This window comes from Plecotus auritus (assembly GCF_963455305.1).
Source record: "Plecotus auritus genome assembly, chromosome: 2".
In the NCBI taxonomy this organism is placed as follows: Eukaryota; Metazoa; Chordata; class Mammalia; order Chiroptera; family Vespertilionidae; genus Plecotus; species Plecotus auritus.
In genome coordinates this window covers 148581156-148601499 of record NC_137771.1, presented here as the reverse complement: position 1 = coordinate 148601499, position 20344 = coordinate 148581156, and the positions used below count along the sequence as shown (strand labels likewise).

Here is a 20344-nt window from a genome sequence, read left to right as displayed (position 1 = left end):
CAGATTGGGGAATAGCCTATGGCTGTTCAGGTGTTTGGCCAACAGGAGGAAATAACATGTAGATTAAGATGCCCTGAGCTGTCTGGCAGCAATCATTCTATTCAGGTTTGGGGGAAATGCCCTCAGCCATTCCAACAGGTGATAACATATATGACTCAGCTTTTGTTGAGTCTTCAAGTTCCATCAACCTTTTGATGAAACTCTTGCAATTATGACATGCTGGAACTGGCTTCAAGCAGTGGTGGGATGCCATTGGCTGGTATCTGTGGTTGGATGGCCGCAGCTAGGTTCTGTGATCAAGTGGTTCAACTAGGTGAGCTCCCTGCTCAGGCATGGCTGATGGCTATATCCCATAGTCAGTTAGAGCTACTAGTTGGGCTATACAAATGCCTCTAAGCAAGCAAGGTCTCAGGCTGTGTTCCCTGTCATAGCAGTACCACTAGTCAGATTCTATGATTGGTCAGGGCTGTAGGCCATGCTCCATAATCACTACTGGTCAGTAGGGGCATGAGACTATACTCCTCAACTGAATAGTACAGGCCTGGTCTCCATGTTGACGTGGGTCTAAAGGCTGGACTTCAGAGTTAGATGAGTACTAAAGTTGTGCTGTGTGGTCAGGAAGGCTCAATGTTCAGATTTCTTGGCCAGTTGCTTTTACTCACTAAACCCAGTGCATAGGATCTTTTCATTATAAACACTCACCGAGTCTGCAGTGCAGGGGAAGGTGGTTTTGTGGAAGCTGGGGAGCAGAATAGGGAAAGATGATCAGGAGGCCAGCTCTGAGACAGTCTGATCTCTCCAACCCTGAACAGATGTTTTTCTCCTGAAGACCAGACCCCTCCTAGCAATGCAGCCACACCCAGCCTTGAGCTGGGCAGGGAAACAAAGATTCTAAGTATCCCCAGGGAGCCCTGGGGACTGGGTAGAGGGGCCATTTGGTACCGGAAACTAATACAGAAACACTTCCACATAGAGGCCATGTCAGAAATAGAAGCTTGTGGAAATAAGACTGAAAGCAGGCAGAAAAACAAAGTGGGCAGATTGATCCCACTTGCCTGAAGCCAAGGGTATGGCATCTGACACAGAGGAGCAGTGGATAGTTGGGAACTTCAACACAGTGCTGACTCCCTAACAGAAAACTGAGATGTGGCAGGCAGAAGAGTAGAGAGGGGTCTTAAACCAGCCCCCATGGAACGTTAAAACCAAGCTGAAGCAACAAACTTCACTTTCTTATTTAAGAAACAAATTTTTTTCTTATTTTAATATTATTAATTAATTAATTAATTTATTTATTTATTTTATTTCTTTATTGATTAAGGTATCACATATTTGTCCTCATCCCCCCATTCCCATCCCAAACCCCTCCCCACGCATGCCTCCACCCCCCTGTTGTGTGTGACCACTGGTTAGGCTTATATGCATGCATACAAGTCCTTTGGTTGATCTCTCCCGCTTACCCCCACCCTCCCCTATCTTCCCTCTGAGGTTTGACAGTCTGATCGATGCTTCCCTGTCTCCGGGTCTGTTTTTGTTCATCGGTTTATGTTGTTCATTATTTCCCATAGATGAGTGAGATCATGTGATACTAGAAATACACTCATAAGGACCGAAAATGGGACAAGCAATAATGGTTATGCTGAGAGGCAAATGAATCAGTCTGTAGTGAGTTTCTTTCTGGGCCAACAGTTCTTTTGAGTCCCAATTTCAATGTCAAACAGTTCCTTATGTGTACATGTCAGCAATGATATTTCAGTTCTGGATGGTGGACAAATGGTGGTAATGCAGGTCGGACCCTCTCTGGTTTGGTCCTGGGGAACCTGCCGCGACGCACAGCTGCTGACTGCTAGTATGGCAAGGTGTCGTCAGCGTCTTCCATCTCTGGACTGTTTCTCTTCTGTCTTCATGGCTGGAACAGTCCTGTCAATTCCTTTCTGTTGCAGGAATCCACATGGTCTTGCAGTTGTTTTCTGAAAATATACAAACATATTCTAGACCAAAAGTTAATAAAGGAATCTTTTCTATAAATTTGACTTGGGATCCTTTTTCATTTTTTGCCCAAACGATTTTCCTTTGGCTTGTTTTGACACCATGTGTGTTTTTCATGGGTGTCTTGCTGTTAGCATTATCAATGAAAGTTAATTTTGTAAAGTAAAAATTTTCTAGATGTAATTTACTTACAGGATATTTTTCCTTACATGATATTCTTCTACTATACCCCCTTTTTTGATTTAAATATTAGGAGGCTTTTGGAAATTTTATAATGCAGTCTTGATAGCTTTTAAATTTTAATTTTTTACACTAAAATATGACTGCTTTAGGTTCATTGCATGTTACACAATTTTACCATGAGATGAACTACCAATAAAAATTTTAGTTAACACTTTAGGAACAACTTTTTGTCCAGAACAATTAATTTTTCTAGAATATTTGCTTATTTCAATTAGCCAATTTAAATTAGTCTGAAAACTTGACTACTATTTTACTGTCTAATTTAATACTCTAACAACAATCTTATTTTACCCTGTAAATATTAGTGGAAAGGATTATTTACATTCTTGAGTAGGCCCTGAGCATTCCTGGTGCTAGGCTGGATTTAGATATCAAAAACCCACTTCCCCACACCATGGGCACAAGACAACTTAAACAAGTCTTGTTGCAGTGAGAGGGCAGCTGCAGTCGGCCAAGTCTCTGTCTGTTACCTGGGTCCTGATTTGAGCTGGGCATGGGAAACAAAGCAGCCATGGGGGCAGGAGACCTCCCTCAGAAGGGGTGAGGGTTCAGGCCCCTGCAAAGTTGGGGGGTTGAGGGTCTGTGCCCCACCTCTGTTGACCCCCAAGTTCTCTCCTGATGGCTCCTCTGCAACTGTGCCTGTCTTAGGTTGTTCCTTCCCAGAGGAATCTTACCCGTCTCTGGATAACCAGCCATCCTCCGGGGCCAAGCAGGGTGATGTGAGGTTCAGTACTGTCTCCTTGGTAGCCTATGCCCCAGTAGCCTCCACGCCCAGCACCTGCCTTGGGATCCCCTTGCCTGCTGGCGGGGCCCCGGCACTGATCACATATCTTGGGGAACCCAGGTTTCTTCTCCCGGAAGGACCCCGCTCACCCCACTGGGCAAGAGACAGATCCATGGTACCAGCCACCATGAGGCTTCAACCTCTGCATGAACAGAAAGCTCAGGCAACAGCTGTGGGCAATTGGACTGTGAGAAGAGGGTCTCTCTTGGCCAAAAGGGCAAGAGGGGCCAATATAGAATGCTCAGGTGCCTTCCCAGGGGACCCTCTACACAGCGGAAAGGAGTAAATCCTTTCATGTCCTTTTTAAATTGCTGCCAGACATTCAAAGAATTAGTTTGTAAGTTTGTTTAGGATAATTGTACAATATGTTGTTGTAATTCTAAAATATCAAGAGATGTGTTACCTTTGTCTCCAAGCACCAAAAAGATGATTTTTTATTGATTCCCAAGGGTGCGAGGTACTATTATAGGTAATGGGGGTAATACAAATCTGGGAAAAATTATAATGGCATTGTAGAATAATATCATGTAAGGATATTCTTTGCTCCAGGCCATGGCAATTCCATTTCAATCTGGCTGTTAATTTCTTTTTGTATAAACAAGGTCTTAGTTACATTTTCTGCACCTCTTCCAGGAGCAAGTAGTGAAAGCCCCTTTCTTTGGTGTCCATGCAAGCCAGAAACCTCTCTTTAATTTTACACACAAAGGAGCAGTGGTTTGATTTTGTGTCATACAAAAGGGAAGCTGGGTGGTGACCCCTGTGTAATTATACTTCCTTGCCCCACCCATGGTCCTCCTGGATGACCAAGGTGTTTGGTATTATCGGTGACTACATTAGGCGGGGGATCAGCCCACGTATGGGCTCTTACCCATGAAGGGTCAGGAACATAAGTCCAAAATACTTCCCCATTTGCCCCAGGTAATATTACCGTACAACTGATGACTGCTAGCATGGCAAGAAAGACGTTCTCAGGCGTTCTTGGGGTTCTGGTGACCTCACAATTTTTTTAAAAATTTTTATTATTATTATTATTTTACATATGTGTCCTTATTCCCCAATTACCCCCCACCTCCCACTCATGCCACACCCACCTGTTGTCTGTGTCCATTGATTAGGCTCATATGCATGCACACAAGTCCCTTGGTTGATCTCTCCCCCTTACTCCCACAGACCCCCTCCTTCCCTGAGGTTTGAGGTTTTGATCAACGTTTCTCAGTCTCTGGATCTGTTCTTGTTCATCAGTCTATGCCGTTCATTATATTCCACAAATGAGTGAGATCATGTGATATTTATCTTTCTCTGCCTGGCTTATTTCACTTAGCATAATGCTCTCCATCTCCATCCATGTTGTTGCAAATGGTAGGAACTCCTTCTTTTTTACTGCAGCGTAGTATTCCATTGTGTAGATATACCACAGTTTTTTAATCCACTCATCTGCTGATGGGCAATTAGGCTGTTTCCAAATCTTAGCTATGGTGAATTGTGCTGCTATGAACATAAGGGTGCATATATCCTTTCTGATTCGTGTTTCTAGTTTCTGGGGATATATTCCTAGAAGAGGGATTACTGGGTCAAATGGGAGTTTCATTTTTAGTTTTTTGAGGAAACTCCATACTGTTCTCCACAGTGGGTGCACCAATTTGCATTCCCACCAGCAGTGCACTAGGGTTCCTTTTTCTCCACATCCTTGCCAGTACTTGTCGTTTGTTGATTTGTTGATGATAGCCATTCTGATAGGTGTGAGATGGTACCGAATTGTCGTTTTGATTTGCATCTCTCGGATATTTAGTGACTTTGAGCATGTTTTCTTTTTTTTTTTTAATTTTTAAAATTTTTTTTTTATTAAGGTATTATATGTGTACATATCTTACCATTGCCCCCCCCACCCCACTCCCATACATGCCCTCACCCCCCAATGTTTTGCATCCGTTGGTTACTCTTATATGCATGCATATAAGTCCTTCAGTTGATCTCTTATTTCCCCCACCTCTCCCTAACCTTACAGCTGTAATTTGACAGTCTGTTTGATGCATTACTGCCTCTGTATCTATCTTTTTGTTCATCAGTTTATAATGTTTTTCATTATCCCCAAATGAGTGAGATCATGTGGTATTTTTCTTTCATTGACTGGCTTATTTCACTTAGCATAATGTTCTCTAATTCCATCCAGGTGCCTACAAATGGTAGTAATTCCTTCTTTTTATGGCAGCATAGTATTCCATTGTGTAGATGTATCATAGTTTTCTGATCCAGTCATCTGCTGACGGGCACCTAGGCTGTTTCCAAATCTTAGCTATTGTAAATTGTGCTGCTATGAACATAGGGGTGCATATATCCTTTCTGATTGGTGTTTCTGGTTTCTTAGGATATATTCCTAGGAGTGGGATTACTGGGTCAAATGGGAGTTCCATTTTCAGTTTTTTGAGGAAACTCCATACTGTTCTCCACAGTGGCTGCACCAGTCTGCATTCCCACCAGCAGTGCACGAGGGTTGCTTTTTCTCCGCATCCTCGCCAACACTTGTCGTTTGTTGATTTGTTGATGATAGCCATTCTGACAGGTGTGAGATGGTATCGCATTGTCGTTTTGATTTGCATCTCTCGGATAATTAGTGACTTTGAGCATGTTTTCATGTGTCTCTTGGCCTTCCTTCTGTCTTCTTTTGAAAATATTCTATTTAGATCCTTTGCCCATTTTTTTATTGGATCATTTATCTTCCTTTTATTAAGTTGTATAAGCTGCCTGTAGATGTTGGAAATTAAACCTTTATCAGTGATACCATTTGCAAATATGTTCTCCCATACAGTGGGGTTTCTTGTTGTTTTGTTGATGGTTTCTTTTGCTGTGCAAAAGCTTTTTATTTTGATGTAGTCCCATTTGTTTATTTTCTCTTTGGCTTCCATTGCCCTAGGGGCAGTATCGCTGAAAAAGTTCTTTTGGCATATGTCTGAGATTTTGCTGCCTGTGGATTCCTCTAGTATTTTTATGGTTTCCCGTCTTATATTTAAGTCCTGTATCCATTTTGAGTTTATTTTTGTGTATGGTGTAAGTTGGTGATCTAGTTTCATTTTTTTGCATGTATCTGTCCAATTTTCCCAACACCATTTATTGAAGAGACTGTCTTGACTCCATTGTATGCTCATGCCTCCTTTGTCAAATATTAATTGCGCATATTGGTTTGGGTCGATATCTGGATTCTCTATTCTATTCCATTGATCTATATGTCTGTTCTTGTGCCAGTACCAGGCTGTTTTGAGGACAGTGGCTTTGTAATACAGCTTGAAATCTGGTATTGAGATTCCTCCTACTTTATTCTTCTTTCTCAGGATTGCTGTGGCTATTCGGGGTCTTTTTTTATTCCAGATGAATTTTTGGAGAGTTCTTTCTAGGTCTGTGAAATATGCTGTTGGTATTTTAATGGGGAGTGCATTGAATCTATAGATTGCTTTGGGTAGTATGGACATTTTGATGATGTTGATTCTACCAATCCATGAACATGGTATGTTCTTCCATCTGTTTACATCTTCCTCTATCGCTTTTTTCAGTGTCCTGTAGTTTTCCGCATATAGGTCTTTTACCTCCTTGGTTAGGTTTATTCCTAAGTATCTTAATTTTTTTGGTGCGATGGAAAATGGGATTGCTTTTTTAGTCTCTCTTTCTGTAAGTTCACTGTTGGTGTATAGAAATGCCATAGATTTCTTGGCGTTAATTTTGTATCCTGCTACATTGCCAAATTCATTTATTAAGTCTGTTAGTTTTTTGATTGAGTCTTTCGGGTTTTTTATGTACAATATCATGTCATCTGCAAATAAGGACAGCTTTACTTCTTCTTTTCCAATTTGGATGCCTTTTATTTCTTCTTCTTGTCTAATTGCAATGGCTAATACTTCCAGTACTATGTCAAACAGGAGTGGTGAGAGTGAGCATCCTTGTCTTGTTCCTGTTCTTAGGAGAAATGGTTTTAGTTTTTGCCCATTGAGTATGATGTTGGCTGTGGGTTTATCATATATAGCTTTTATTATGTTGAGGTATGATCCTTCTATTCCCACCTTGTTGAGAGTTTTTATCAAGAAAGGGTGTTGGATTTTGTCAAATGCTTTTTATGCATCAATTGATATGACTATGTGATTTTTATCTCTCAATTTGTTTATGTGATGTATCACATTTATTGATTTGCAGATATTGTACCATCCTTGCATTCCTGGCATAAATCCTACTTGGTCATGGTGTATGATCTTTCTGATGTAGTGCAGGATCCGATTTGCTAGAATTTTGTTGAGGATTTTGGCATCTACATTCATGAGGGATATTGGCCTGTAATTCTCCTTCATTGTGTTGTCTTTATCTGGTTTTGGTATTAGGGTGATGCTGGCTTCGTAGAAGGAGCTTGGAAGTGTTCCTTCCTCTTGAATTTTCTGGAATAGTCTGAGGAGGATAGGTTTTAGTTCTTCCTTGAATGTTTGGTAAAACTCTCCTGTGAAGCCGTCTGGCCTTGGGCTTTTGTTTTCTGGAAGCTCTTTGATGACTGCTTCAATTTCTTCCATAGTTACTGGCATATTGAGCTGTTTAGATTCTTCTTGATTGAGTTTTGGAAGGTTATATTTTTCTAGGAATATGTCCATTTCCTCCAGGTTGTCCAGTTTGTTGGAATAGAGTTGTTCGTAGTATTTTTTAACAATCCTTTGTATTTCGGCGGGATCTGTTGTTATTTCACCTCTTTCATTTCTGATTTTGTTTATTTGAGTCCTCTCTCTTTGCTTCTTGGTGAGCCTGGCTAGAGGTTCATCAATCTTGTTTATCCTTTCAAAGAACCAGCTCTTGCCGAAACCGGTTTGGCTCAGTGGATAGAGTGTCAGCCTGCGGACTGAAGGGTCCCAGGTTCGATTCCGGTCAAGGGCACGTACCCGGGTTGCGGGCACATCCCCAGTGGGGGGTATGCAGGAGGCAGCTGATCGATGTTTCTCTCTCATCAATGTTTCTAACTCTCTATCCCTCTCCCTTCCTCTCTGTAAAAATATCAATAAAATATATTTAAAAAAAAAAAAAAGAACCAGCTCTTGGTTTCATTGATAGTTTGTATTGGGTTTTTTTGGTCTCTATATCATTTATTTCTGCTCTGATCTTTATTATCTCCTTCATTCTGCTCACTCTCGGCTTTTCTTGTTGCTCTCTTTCTAATTCTTTGAGTTGTAGAGTTAGATGATTTACTACCATTTTTCTTGTTTTTTGAGGTAGGCCTGTAGAGCTATAAACTTCCCTCTCAGGACTGCTTTCATTGTGTCCCATAGATTTTGGATTGTTGTTTTTTTATTGTCATTAGTTTCCAGGATGTTTTTCATTTCTTCTTTGATCTCATTGGTAACCCAATCAATATTTAATAGCATGCTATTCACCTTCCAAGTGTTTGAGTGTTTTGGATTGTTTTTATTGTAGTTTATTTCTAATTTTATGGCATTGTGGTCTGAGAAGATGCTTGGTATGATTTCAGTCTTCTTGAATTTGGGGAGACTTTGCTTGTGACCCAATATGTGGTCATTTTTTAAAATGTCCCATGTGCACTTGAGAAGAATGTATATTCCGCAGCTTTGGGGTGAAATTTTCTGAAGATGTCAATTAAGTCCATCTGATCTAGTGAGTGATTTAGGATTGCTGTTTCTTTGCTGATTTTTTATCTAGAGGATTTATCCAGTGAAGTCAGTGGTGGATTAAAATCCCCTACTATGATTGTATTGTTGTCGATCTCTCCCTTGATATCTTCTAGGAGTTTTTTTATGTATTTGGGTGCTCGTGCATTGGATGCATGTAAGTTTATCAGGGTTATATCCTGTTTTTGTATCGATTCCTTTAGTATTATGAAGTGGCCTTCCTTATCTCTTGTTACGGCCTTCACTTTGAGGTCTATTTTGTCTGATATAAGTATTGCTACCCCAGCTTTTTTTTCATTTCCATTTGCCTGAAAGATATTTTTCCATCCCTTCACTTTCAATCTGTGTGAGTTCCTTGTTCTGAAGTGGGTCTCTTGTAGACAGAATATATATGGGTAGTGTTTTTTTATCCATTCAGCCACTTGATGTCTTTTGATTGGAGCATTTAGTCCATTTACGTTTAAACTTATTAATGAAAGGTACTTGTTTGTAGTCATATCTATTTTTGTGTCTGTGTTCCTTCTTACCTTTCTATTTCTTCTTTTTACAGCATTCCCTTTAACATTTCTTGCATTGCTGGTTTGGTGGTGATAAACTCCCTTAGCCTTTTTTTGTCTGCGAAACTCCTGATTTCCCCTTCAATTTTGTTTGATAGTCTTGCTGGATAGAGTATTCTTGTATTTAGTCCTTTGTTTTGCAACTCTTTGTATACCTCCTTCCATTCCCTTCTAGCTTGATGTGTTTCTGTTGAGAAATCATTTGATAATCTGATGGGGGATCCTTTGTAGGTGACCCTTTGTCTCTCTCTTGCGGCCTTTAAGATTCACTCTTTGTCGTTAATATTTGCCATTGAAATTATGACGTGTCTTGGTGTGGGTCTTTTGGGATTGATCCTGCTTGGGACTCTCTGTACTTGCGTAACGTTTTTCTTCCCCATATCCAGGAAGTTTTCTGTCATTATTTCTTCAAATAGATTTTCTAATCCTTGCTGCTCTTCTTGTCCTTCTGGCAGCCCTATTATACGTATGTTACTTCGTTTCATGTTGTCCCAAAGCTCCCTTAAGCTTTCCTACTGCTTTTTAATTTTTTTCTCTAGTTGTTGTTCAGATTGGGCTTGTTTCTGTACCTGATCTTCTAACTCACTAATTCGGTCCTCTGCTTCTTCTAGTCTACCGTTGAAACTTTCCATGGTGTTTTTGATTGTAGCTATATCACTTTTCATTTCTTCCTGATTCTTGCATAGGTTGTTGATTTTCTCATCCATCCGATGTATGAATTCCATGACCATTACTCTGAATTCTTTTTTGGTCATGTTGCATGCTTCAATTTCAGTAATTTCCTTTCTTGGCGACTCCTCATTTTCTTTCCTTTGGGGATTGTGTTGTCTCCCCATTCTGACTATGACCAGAAGGTTCAAACTTCAAGTTGCGTGGACCTGGGCCATGTGCTGTGGGAGCTTCGCACGACCAGAGTGTCACTGAAGTGCTCCGACACTAGGACGTGTGGCTGCCGTGGGTTGGTGAGATCAAGGCTCGCCCAGGTTTGGTGTTCTCAGCATTCAGTGTGATCTCGTGTGTGCACCTAGAATCATGGACCCCGCCTGCACTGCACTGTTGGTGTGTGCTGAAAATGAGTCCCCTAGCATGTGCCAGGAGTCAGAGTTTCCCTATGTCTGCACCAAGAATCGAGTATCAGAGTCTCTGTTGTCTCATGAGGCTTCTCGCTGAGAATCAGGGTCCCTGTGTGCGCATGCACCAGGAATTGGAGTCATTGGCTCTTAGTGTGAATGCACTGTGAGTCAGGGATCCCAGGCGCACACGGTAAGAAACAGAGTCAAGTCAGTGGTGCTCAGTGCTGCCTCCTGCCGGGAGAATCTGGGTCCCGGTCACCATGGGGGACAGGGTTGCACAGTAGCACTGTGGCATGCCTGCGCTGTGGAAAACAGACTTCCATGTGCACTGCGGAAAACAGGCTTTCATGTGTGCTGAGGAAAACAGACTTCCTTGTGCGCTTGCCCAGAATTGAAGTCAGGTGGCACTGCTGCCCTGCATAGGCTTTGGGTTTTGTCACCTGATTGCATTGCAGGGAGCAGATTCCAGTCTCTGTGCATGCGCAGGCTCAAATTCCTGTAGCAGCACTGTGGTCTGTGTGCACGTACTCCTAAACTCAAATTCCCGTAGGGGTGCTGTGGTCCCTGTGCGCTCCCATGCTCAGTTTCCCGTAGGGGTGCTGCGGCCCAAGCAAGGGCGGGTCTATCAGTTACTATGGCGCTATCTGTGATTCTGCACGGAGGGGTCTAGGCTCTTTGACTCACAGAAATCTGCAGCCTGGAAGTGTGGATTCTTGTTGTCAGTTGGTCTGAAGCTGTGGTCGCAGTTCTCTGTCTCCAGTGGCTGCAGGGTCCTGGTTTGCATCTGAGATGCAACTGGGTGGTGCTGAGGCCAGGATCCTTGTCTCAAGCAGCTCTGTTTCTTATGATGGCATGGTCTCTGTGCCCACACTGGCTGCCCAGAAATGTCCGCTTTGTGCGCAGGGCTTCTCCGTCTAAGACTGCCCGGTTTGGCAGTCCCTTGGAGGACCTGCAGAATCTAACTCTTCATTTCTTCTTGATTTTTGCATAGGTTGTTGATTTTTTCGTCCATCCAGTGTATGCACCCCTATGTTCATAGCAGCATTTTTTACAATAGCTAAGATCTGGAACAGTCCAAGTGCCCATCAGTAGTGAATGAATAAGAAAACAGTGGTACATTTACATAATGGAATAGTATGCAGCTGTAAAAAGAAGGATCTCTTAGCCTTTGCAACAGCATGAATGGACCTGAAAATTATTATGTAAGTGAAATAAGCCAGTTAGAGAAAGACAAGTATCACATAATGTCACTGATATGTGGAATCAAATGTACAGAATAAACTGGTGAACAAAATATATCCAGAGACATGGAAGCTTAGAACAGAACACCAATCTTAGATGGAAGATGGGGGAGGGTGGGAAGTGATCAACCAAAGAACTTGTATGCATATATGCATAACCCATGGACACAGACAATAAGTGGTGAAAGCCTGGGGTGGGGGGTGGGGGCAGGCTAGAAGGGGTCAATGGGGGAAAAAGGGGACCTCCTATATAATAAAAGCCTAATATGCAAATTGACCCAAAGGTGGAACGACCGGTCAGTGAGGGGGCGGGGCTGGTGAGTGGGTGTTGCCAGACTAGCCAAGTTGGGTGGGGTGCTAGCAGGCAGAGGGAGAGGACAGCGATCAGGGGATGGCAGTGACCAGCTGCGGCAGAGAGGTGATCGAGGTGCAGGGCCAGTCAGCGCCATCCCCCATTGGCCTGCCGGTTGCCTCCCACAGAGGGAGGCCAGACTGTGGCTTAGGCCAGCTTCCCGCACCTGCCCCCTCGAGGGAGTGGGCCTAAGCCATCAGTCGGACATTGCCTGAGGGCTCCTGGACTGTGAGGGGACCCCCCCCCCTTCTCCAGTGCATGAATTTCATGCACTGAGACTCTAGTAAATAAATAAGAATCATAGGAAATGTCATTTCTTTGCAAAGTCTTATCCTGGTCTTCTAAGTTATGCCCTTCTTTGTGTTCCTATATACCCTGTATATGGTTCTTTTTTTGATATTCAACTCAGTCTGAACTGCTGTATATATAGTTGTTTAAGTAATTTACTATCCAGATTGGTAGTTTTATGATGGCAGAATTATTTCTGTTTTTGCATATACTGTATATGCAACTTCCTGCCCAACTCCACCTCTACTGAGGGGTTCTCTCTACTAATGTCTGACCCAGTGACTTGTCTTTTTATAATCACTCTACGGATGTTGAATTTAATTTAAATGAAATTTCTGCATCCAATTCGATTAACATTTTTTGAGAGCCTACAATGAAAGGTTTGCAAGTATGGAAAGTCAAAAAGAAAATTTAGCTGAGAATAAACAAGACTTTCATACATAGAAAAATGAAATGAATGATTATACAAGTGAAGTATGATTACGAGCTCTTTGTATGATAAAGACAGTTAATTATTTTGCAGATCAGAAAGTTGAAGGTATCTTCCTGAAGGGAATCAGACCTCATATAAAAATTAAATAGGACTTGGGTAGAGGAATAAGTTAGAGAGGTCAAGGGCCTTTTAAATGAGAAGTAGATTGTACGAAAATATTTTGAGTTAGGGTTTAAATCTAGTGCATCAAGGAATAGAGAAGTGATGGGTATGTTTTTGGAGATAGATTCTTAAAAATTAATGGTAAAAAAATAAAGTTATTTGTGAAATAAGCCCAGTCCATGAAGGCCTTGAAATACTAAGATAAAGGACAAAGATTTGGTTTGGAGAGTAATGAGGAGGCCAAACAGTTTCAGTCCATAAGAGTATATCTATAGTAGGAGAAGGATGGATATGGAAGACTAATTAAAAATTTCTCTTATGATACATAAGTGAAAATACAATGTCAGAGTTGTTTCAGAGGATGAATCTATAGGATGGTCATACTCATCAAAGGGATTACAGGAGAAGAATGTAACCACATTTTTGCCCCTTTTCCACAAATCCAAATCTCCCTTCACATTTTGGTTTGAATTCCACTTCCTCCACTAAGTGATTAATATGATTTTTTTTCTCTCCACTATAATTTTTAAGTAAAGAAGATGAGAGAGAGAAGAGAGAGAGAGAGAGAGAGAGAGAGAGAGAGAGAGAGAGAGAGAGAGAGAGAGATCTCAAGTGTGTAAAAAAAAAATCAGCATGATCCTTAGCTGACTTTAGTGATGGTCATTTGATTTAACCCCAGAATCTCAATGAACATTTATTATTAATTGATGCTGTTTGGTTTGCTTGTGTTTTGGAAACCACCTCTCTCAGGTTAGGAGTCTCTGCTGAAATACCATGATGCTAATGCCAAGGAAATCCCTTTAGAATCAATAGAAAACTTTAACTTTGCCCTGAGGCTAACATAATTATTGTCACTGACCTATTCGTAGAAAGAATATCCTAGGGTGACATAATTTATTCCCAAATGTTTTAAAGACTAAGATTTTTTTCTTAATTTCTCTAAAAACAAACAACATCAGGTGGTCAATTAGCTACTATAAAATGTTTGTCAGTAAACTCAAAATACAAGGACTGATTTCTAATTTATTTATTTTATAGCATTAAAATGCAGAAATACACATTTCCCTAAAATACTTCAGCATTTTAAATTGGTTTTGTATTTTACCCACTTAAATCTTTTCTTGACCTGTCTCTAAACTGAAGATACTATGGAAAGCCATATGAAACCTAGTAGTACATTGGATCTTCTGTCCCATTCTGAATTAAGAAATGCTGTTGTCTTATCAGTAAATATACAGGTAAGGATGTACCTGACTCTGTAAAATAAATGTGGGATGTAAAGTAAAATCGATTTCTAATTCAGTAGAATAATTTGTATTTTACATTGGGGGAGGGAGAATGAATTTTCACTCATTATTCTGATACCTTATCTTCTACATAAAATAGTGATTATTAAAAGCTAAACCAATATGACAAGTATTACCAATTGATTTACCATTATGTGTTGCTAAAATAATAATAATAAGCTGTCTTTTCATACTTTTACTAAGTTTTTCCAAAATACTATATTTCTAAAAGGTGTTTTTAAAGTGTTATGGACCTAAAATACAAAAGGCAAACTTATTTTATTCATTTTATTATAAATCTCTAGTGATAAGAGTCCAGAAGACCATACCATACTATGTAAGCAAATAGAAAAATAATATATTAAATTCAGTGTAAACAATTATAAGAAACAGAAAAAAAAACCTAACCAAAATATGTTTGAAAAACAGCATATTTTGATTAACCATTGTAGACCTTTCTTCAAAATTGTCTATCTAAAGAATGAGGCCAAATATTTTTAACAATTTCAGGAAGAAAAGAAAAATGATTTTGGCATTCTTAAAAACCCATGTTTCTTGCAATATATGGTTGCTAAACTATAACAAATTTATAAGAAACTTGGGTGATCATTGAGTTCCAATGAACATATGGTGGATTAGGAGTAAATGAGTTTATAAATGTAAATAATCATAAAATAAATGCAGAACCTCCATGGAATTCACCAAAAATGAAGACATTAGTTATTATATAAGAAGTTTGAGAGAGTACAAGATAGGAATATGAACACTGTAATTGGAGACTTGGTTGTCAAATCTCATAACCATAGACATGCATGAACCATTCTTAAAACAGAGACAGAAAGTATTAGAATAAACAGATAATTAATAATAATAATTTCTTGGGGAATGTGTTATATTAATATAGGATTCAAAATGTTGAAATGAATAGAAAAATGGTATAAATAGTAACATATTCTTATCCTGTATTAAAGATGAGTAGGTCTTTCTTTAAAATATTCCCTGATAAATCTAGCTGTGAAGAGATACTAAGCTAGAAAACTACTTAAAAAGCCCACGGTGATTCTGTGGAGTTTTTAATATTAGACATTTTAAATGTCTAAAGAGCAATTTATTTTCAAACACCACATCAGTCCCATAGGAAAGTATTTTAAATTTATTTATTTTTTCTGGAGAAAGGAACATCATAAGAAAATGTCTTTTAATTTTATAAATGCATTATATACACTGACTAGGAATTTTCACATCAGCATTGTATAATTCATGCAGAAAAGCTATTCTGTCTTGGGAATCCGTGCAGGCATTTCTAGAATATCTGTCATATTTTTCTTCTCACAGACTTGACCAACTGTGCGTGTGCTAGTTTTCAGGAAGAGAGTTTTTCCTTTTTGTATACGGAAATATTAGAGGGGAGAATTAGACCCCTCTACTTCAGAATCTAATTTTTCTATGATTTCTATCTCAGCCAAGAAGCCAAGAATGGCTAAGGAAAATCACTCCTTGACAACTGAGTTTATCCTCATAGGATTTACAGATCATCTAGTACTGAAGAGTCTTCTGTTTTTAGTGTTCTTTGCCATCTATCTGATCACCATGGTGGGCAATCTTGGCCTAGTGGCATTGATATTTATGGAGCATCGTCTTCACACACCAATGTACATCTTTCTGGGCAACCTGGCTCTGATGGATTCCTGTTGTTCCTGTGCCATAACCCCCAAGATGTTAGAGAACTTCTTTTCTGAGGACAGAATGATTTCCCTCAATGAATGCGTGGCACAATTTTATTTTCTCTGCCTTGCTGAAACTGCAGATTGTTTTCTCCTGGCGGCAATGGCTTATGATCGCTATGTGGCCATATGTAGCCCACTGCAGTACCACACCAGGATGTCAAAGAAACTCTGCATTCAGATGACTATAGGAACCTTCATAGCTAGTAACCTGCATTCCATGATCCATGCAGGGCTTCTTTTAAGGTTAACTTTCTGCAGGTCTAATCAAATTGACCATTTTTTTTGTGATATCCTTCCACTCTATAGACTCTCTTGTACTGACCCTTACATTAACGAATTAATGATATATATTTTTTCAATGCCAATTCAAATCTTCACCATTGCCACTGTCTTAATTTCTTATATTTGCATCCTTTTTACTGTTTTCAAAATGAAATCCAAAGAAGGGAGAGGTAAAGCATTTTCTACTTGTGCATCCCACTTTCTATCTGTCTTGATATTCTACATTTGTCTTCTCATGTATATTCGACCATTTGAAAAAGGGGATAAAGATATACCAGTGGCAATTTTTTACACAATAGTAATTCCTTTATTAAACCCTTTTATTTATAGCCTGAGAAATAAAGAGGTAATAAATGTTCTGAAAAAAATTATGAGGAATCATATTCATAAATGAGCATCCTCAATGGAAAACATTTTAATTTATTAAAATATTTTTCTAGATAAGGGACATAGAAAAAGGAAAATAGGTTTTTATATAAAATAATAATTTCTAACTCATTAGATTGTTTTTCCTAAAAAGATTTGTGATTGGAATTTCAAAATCATCCGGCAAATCTTAATCCAAATTTCACCATTACCAAGTAAAGCAGGAGAAAACTCAAGAAACTTTCAACCCTCATTACTCTCATGGAATTGTGCCAGACTATTGTTCCAAACCTCAATAAATCAACATAGCATCAAATTAAATGTTTAAATGTATAGAAGAATCTGCCTTGATTAACTTTGTCTATTTAACGGAAGACATTATATCTAATCCTACGTAGAGTATTTGAAACATTTAAAATTTCCTGGCAGAAGTCTGGCCATTTTCATTCAGAAAAATAATCTGGCAGACACTCTTAGATTAGTTTGGGGGGAGAGAGACAAGAAGCAAACTAATTGCAGTAATCTATTTTTAAAGCAATAAAGTTTAATCTAGATAAGATCCACAAATGGGGAGAAACACACACACACAAAATCATATATACATTTTGTAGAATAATTAACATTGAATTATAACATGTTGGCTATGGTAGATTAAGATCTAGTTTAGCCTAAAGTATGATTAAGGTTCTTTACCTTTTTATAAGCACCAATCATGTTAAGTATAGCTACTTACATAGTAAACACTCAATAAGCATTTAAAAACATTAATAAGATCATTGTTTATTTTTTATATTTTAACTAATAGTGAAATTAATTTTTAAAAATATATTTTTATTGATTTCAGAAAGGAAGGGAGAGGGAGAGAGAAATAGAAACATCAATGATGAGAGAGAATCATTGATCAGCTGCCTCCTGCACCAATCTAGGGGTTGAGCCTGCAACCGGGGCATGTGCCCTTGGCCGGAATCAAACCCAGGACCCTTCAGTCCGCTGGCCAATGCTCTATCCACTGAGCAAAACTAGCTAGGGCTGAAATTAATTTTTTGTGTGTTTATCGGCCATTTTTACTTCTATGTATTATCTGTTCATTTGTTCTTTAAGTCTTCCTATTATTTCCTAATTATTTGTATAATTATTTATAGAGAAAAAAATATTAAAGTGTTGAAACTATTTGTGAAAAATTATTTCTGTGTATTAATATTTGTTATTCAGAATTGATAAAAAATTGATATAGTCATATGTGTTGATTTTTGTATTATATTATTTTTATGCTTTTTGTTTAGAATTTCTTAATCTGAGATCTACTATGAATCAACATTTATTTTTCTCTTTTTTCTTCTCCTCCTCGCTTTTTTTTTTTTTTTTTTTTTAATTTTTTGCACTTTACTTCTGATTCTGCCTGGAATTTATTAACATATGGCATGAATTGAGGATGTAACTTTATTTGGCTTGTTTCTCCAAATATTATCCACAGATTGATTTAACTCAAATAAATACTCAAGCAGGACTTTTTTGAGAACCTGGAAGAATAAATCTAATTTTTTCTAGAAAAATAATAACCAATAAAACAAACAGACTTGATGTATCTAGTTTAAAATATATGACAAAGTTCCAACAATTAAAGCAATTTGATTTTAAGTCAAAAATCAGTAAATAGATCATTTAAAAATATCAGATTATCCACATTTTATTACCCCCATATAAAATAAGAAGAGCATCACTAATCAATGAGGAAAGAAAATGTTGATAAGTGAATGGTCCTAGATAAATTGGTTATCTGTTTATCTCTTCTATTTGAGTTAAACTTTATGTTTCACCATTCAGAGATATTTGATAAACATAATTTGTATTTTTCTTTTCCCATAGCTTAAATTTTTATGCACAGCACTCTTACTCAACTGGAATTCATTTTAGAATGTTCTTAAGTGAGCCCAGCTGGCATGGCTCAGTGGTTGAGCATTGACCTATGAACCAGGAGGTCACGATTTGATTCCCTGTAAGCGCATATGCCAGGGTTGCAGGCTCGATCCCCAGTGTGGGGTGACAGGAGGCAGCAGATCAATGATTCTATCTCATCATTGATGTTTCTATTTCTTTCTCTCCCTTCTTCTCTGAAATCAATAAAAATATATTTAAAAAAAGAGAATGCTGTTAAGTGAGAATTAAAATTTAATTTTTTTTATGGCTCACCATTAGTTAAAAAAACATTTATTAACTCGACTTCTTTTTGCTCATACATAGCCATACACTCACAGGCCTTGCATATGCAGAGAGGTCTATTTCTAGTCGATTAGTCTGCTCAACAAAAATAAAAATAGACAGTCCCAATATCTACACTTATATTTTACTAGGGAAGAGAGACATTTTAAGAAGTAATTACACTAAGTAGCAATGACTTTTATGATTGGAAAAGAGTCTTCTGCCTCTCACCTTAGTCTGAATGTTAAGATTCTGTAAGTTTCAGATATAAAATTCTCTAGTCTATCCTTTTTATTCTCTCCTTTCATGTGACTCCATATATTTTTTATGGCTTTTAATATCATCAATATGAAGATGACTCATAATGTACATTTCCAGTTGTGACATGTTCTCTAATCTCCTGACTCATGTATCCAACTGCCAGGCAGGACATAGTTATTCAAATGTCTCAAAGACATCTGAAGTTTAACATGATCAAAAAGCAACTTTTGAATTCTCCCCAAAGCCTGGTTCTTCCTGTCTTCTCTGTCTTGATGGTGGCAGCCTCCAATCAGTTGTGCAAGGAAGAAATTAGGAATAATTTTCCATCTCTCTTTACTATCACATCCAAACTTTCACAAGATCTGTCAACTCTGTCTCTAAAATCTGTCTGGAATGTGCCCGGTTCTCTCCATTTACATTACCTTCACACAATTCCATGCTGCCATCCCTCATCACCTGCATATTACCAAATGATTCAGACTAGTCTCCCTCTCTGTTGCTTCTTTTATTTTATTTTACTTTAAAATTGTTAGTCAGAGGCCAATTTTTAAAGTAGTACTAAAAGGTGCATCCTAAAATGGCTAGTCTGCTCACCAAGACCTCTGCATTTTAGTACAGCCACTTTGTAATTGTTTTAGCTGTTTCTCTAAAAATTTGCCTTTATATTTCTTAGTTATGGTAAATTTATTTATTTATTTATTTATTTATTTATTTATTTATTTATCCCTCCCTATTTCTCTGATCCTTGATGGTATATCACAATTTTCAATAATTAAATAATCAATTTTTATTAGGGACATGCAAATATTTTCCACCACTGAAACATTGTATACCATGCTTATATTTTCTTTTCTGTATGATTCTTGTGGGACTTTTTAAAAGTTAGTAAAACTTTATCTTCCTATTTGTTCAATTACATCCATCATGTGTCTATCAAATATCTCAAAAACTCAACTGTATCAAATAATCTTTTGTTCTTTCTTACCTTAGAGACTTTTTCCTGGTCCCCTATTCTCCTTTCTGGTCTAGAGAGATTGTTCTCTGGGCCCAGTGGATCAGCTGTCCTGCTGAGACTTCCCTTTGCTCATTTCCTGTGTTAGACTCTTTTCAAGGTCTACCGTCCTCTTCTGGGCTCATGCTCTCATTTTACTAAGAAATCTTAGTTGCCTCTTGCCAGTCAAGTTTTGGAGTCTGGGCATGTTGCAAAAAGATCTTTATTCTTTCTTCTCACATGATTAATAATTTGGTTTCTATAGAATTCTAGATTTGAAATAATTTTCCTTCTAACATTGAAGGCATTTTCCCTTTATATTCTAGCAAGTTGTGCTACTTTTGAGAAATTGCATGTCCTTCTGTTGTCTTTCTGGAAACCTTTAGAAATTTCTTTATATCTGGCTTTATAAAATCTCAGAATACTTATCTTTGGCATTTTTTTTCATTCATTATTCTACATAGTGTT

The 20344-nt window shown here is 38.3% G+C and overlaps 1 protein-coding gene across 1 annotated transcript; it reads left to right on the top strand.

Annotated features, from left to right (window-relative positions):
• Window positions 1-15526: 15526 nt before the first annotated feature.
• LOC308241894 (olfactory receptor 5K4-like) lies at window positions 15527-16453 on the top strand (the record flags this gene model as incomplete). Its single annotated transcript, XM_080655603.1, has 1 exon — window positions 15527-16453. One exon carries the CDS (start codon window positions 15527-15529, stop codon window positions 16451-16453), a length of 927 nt encoding a protein of 308 aa, XP_080511729.1.
• Window positions 16454-20344: the final 3891 nt, after the last annotated feature.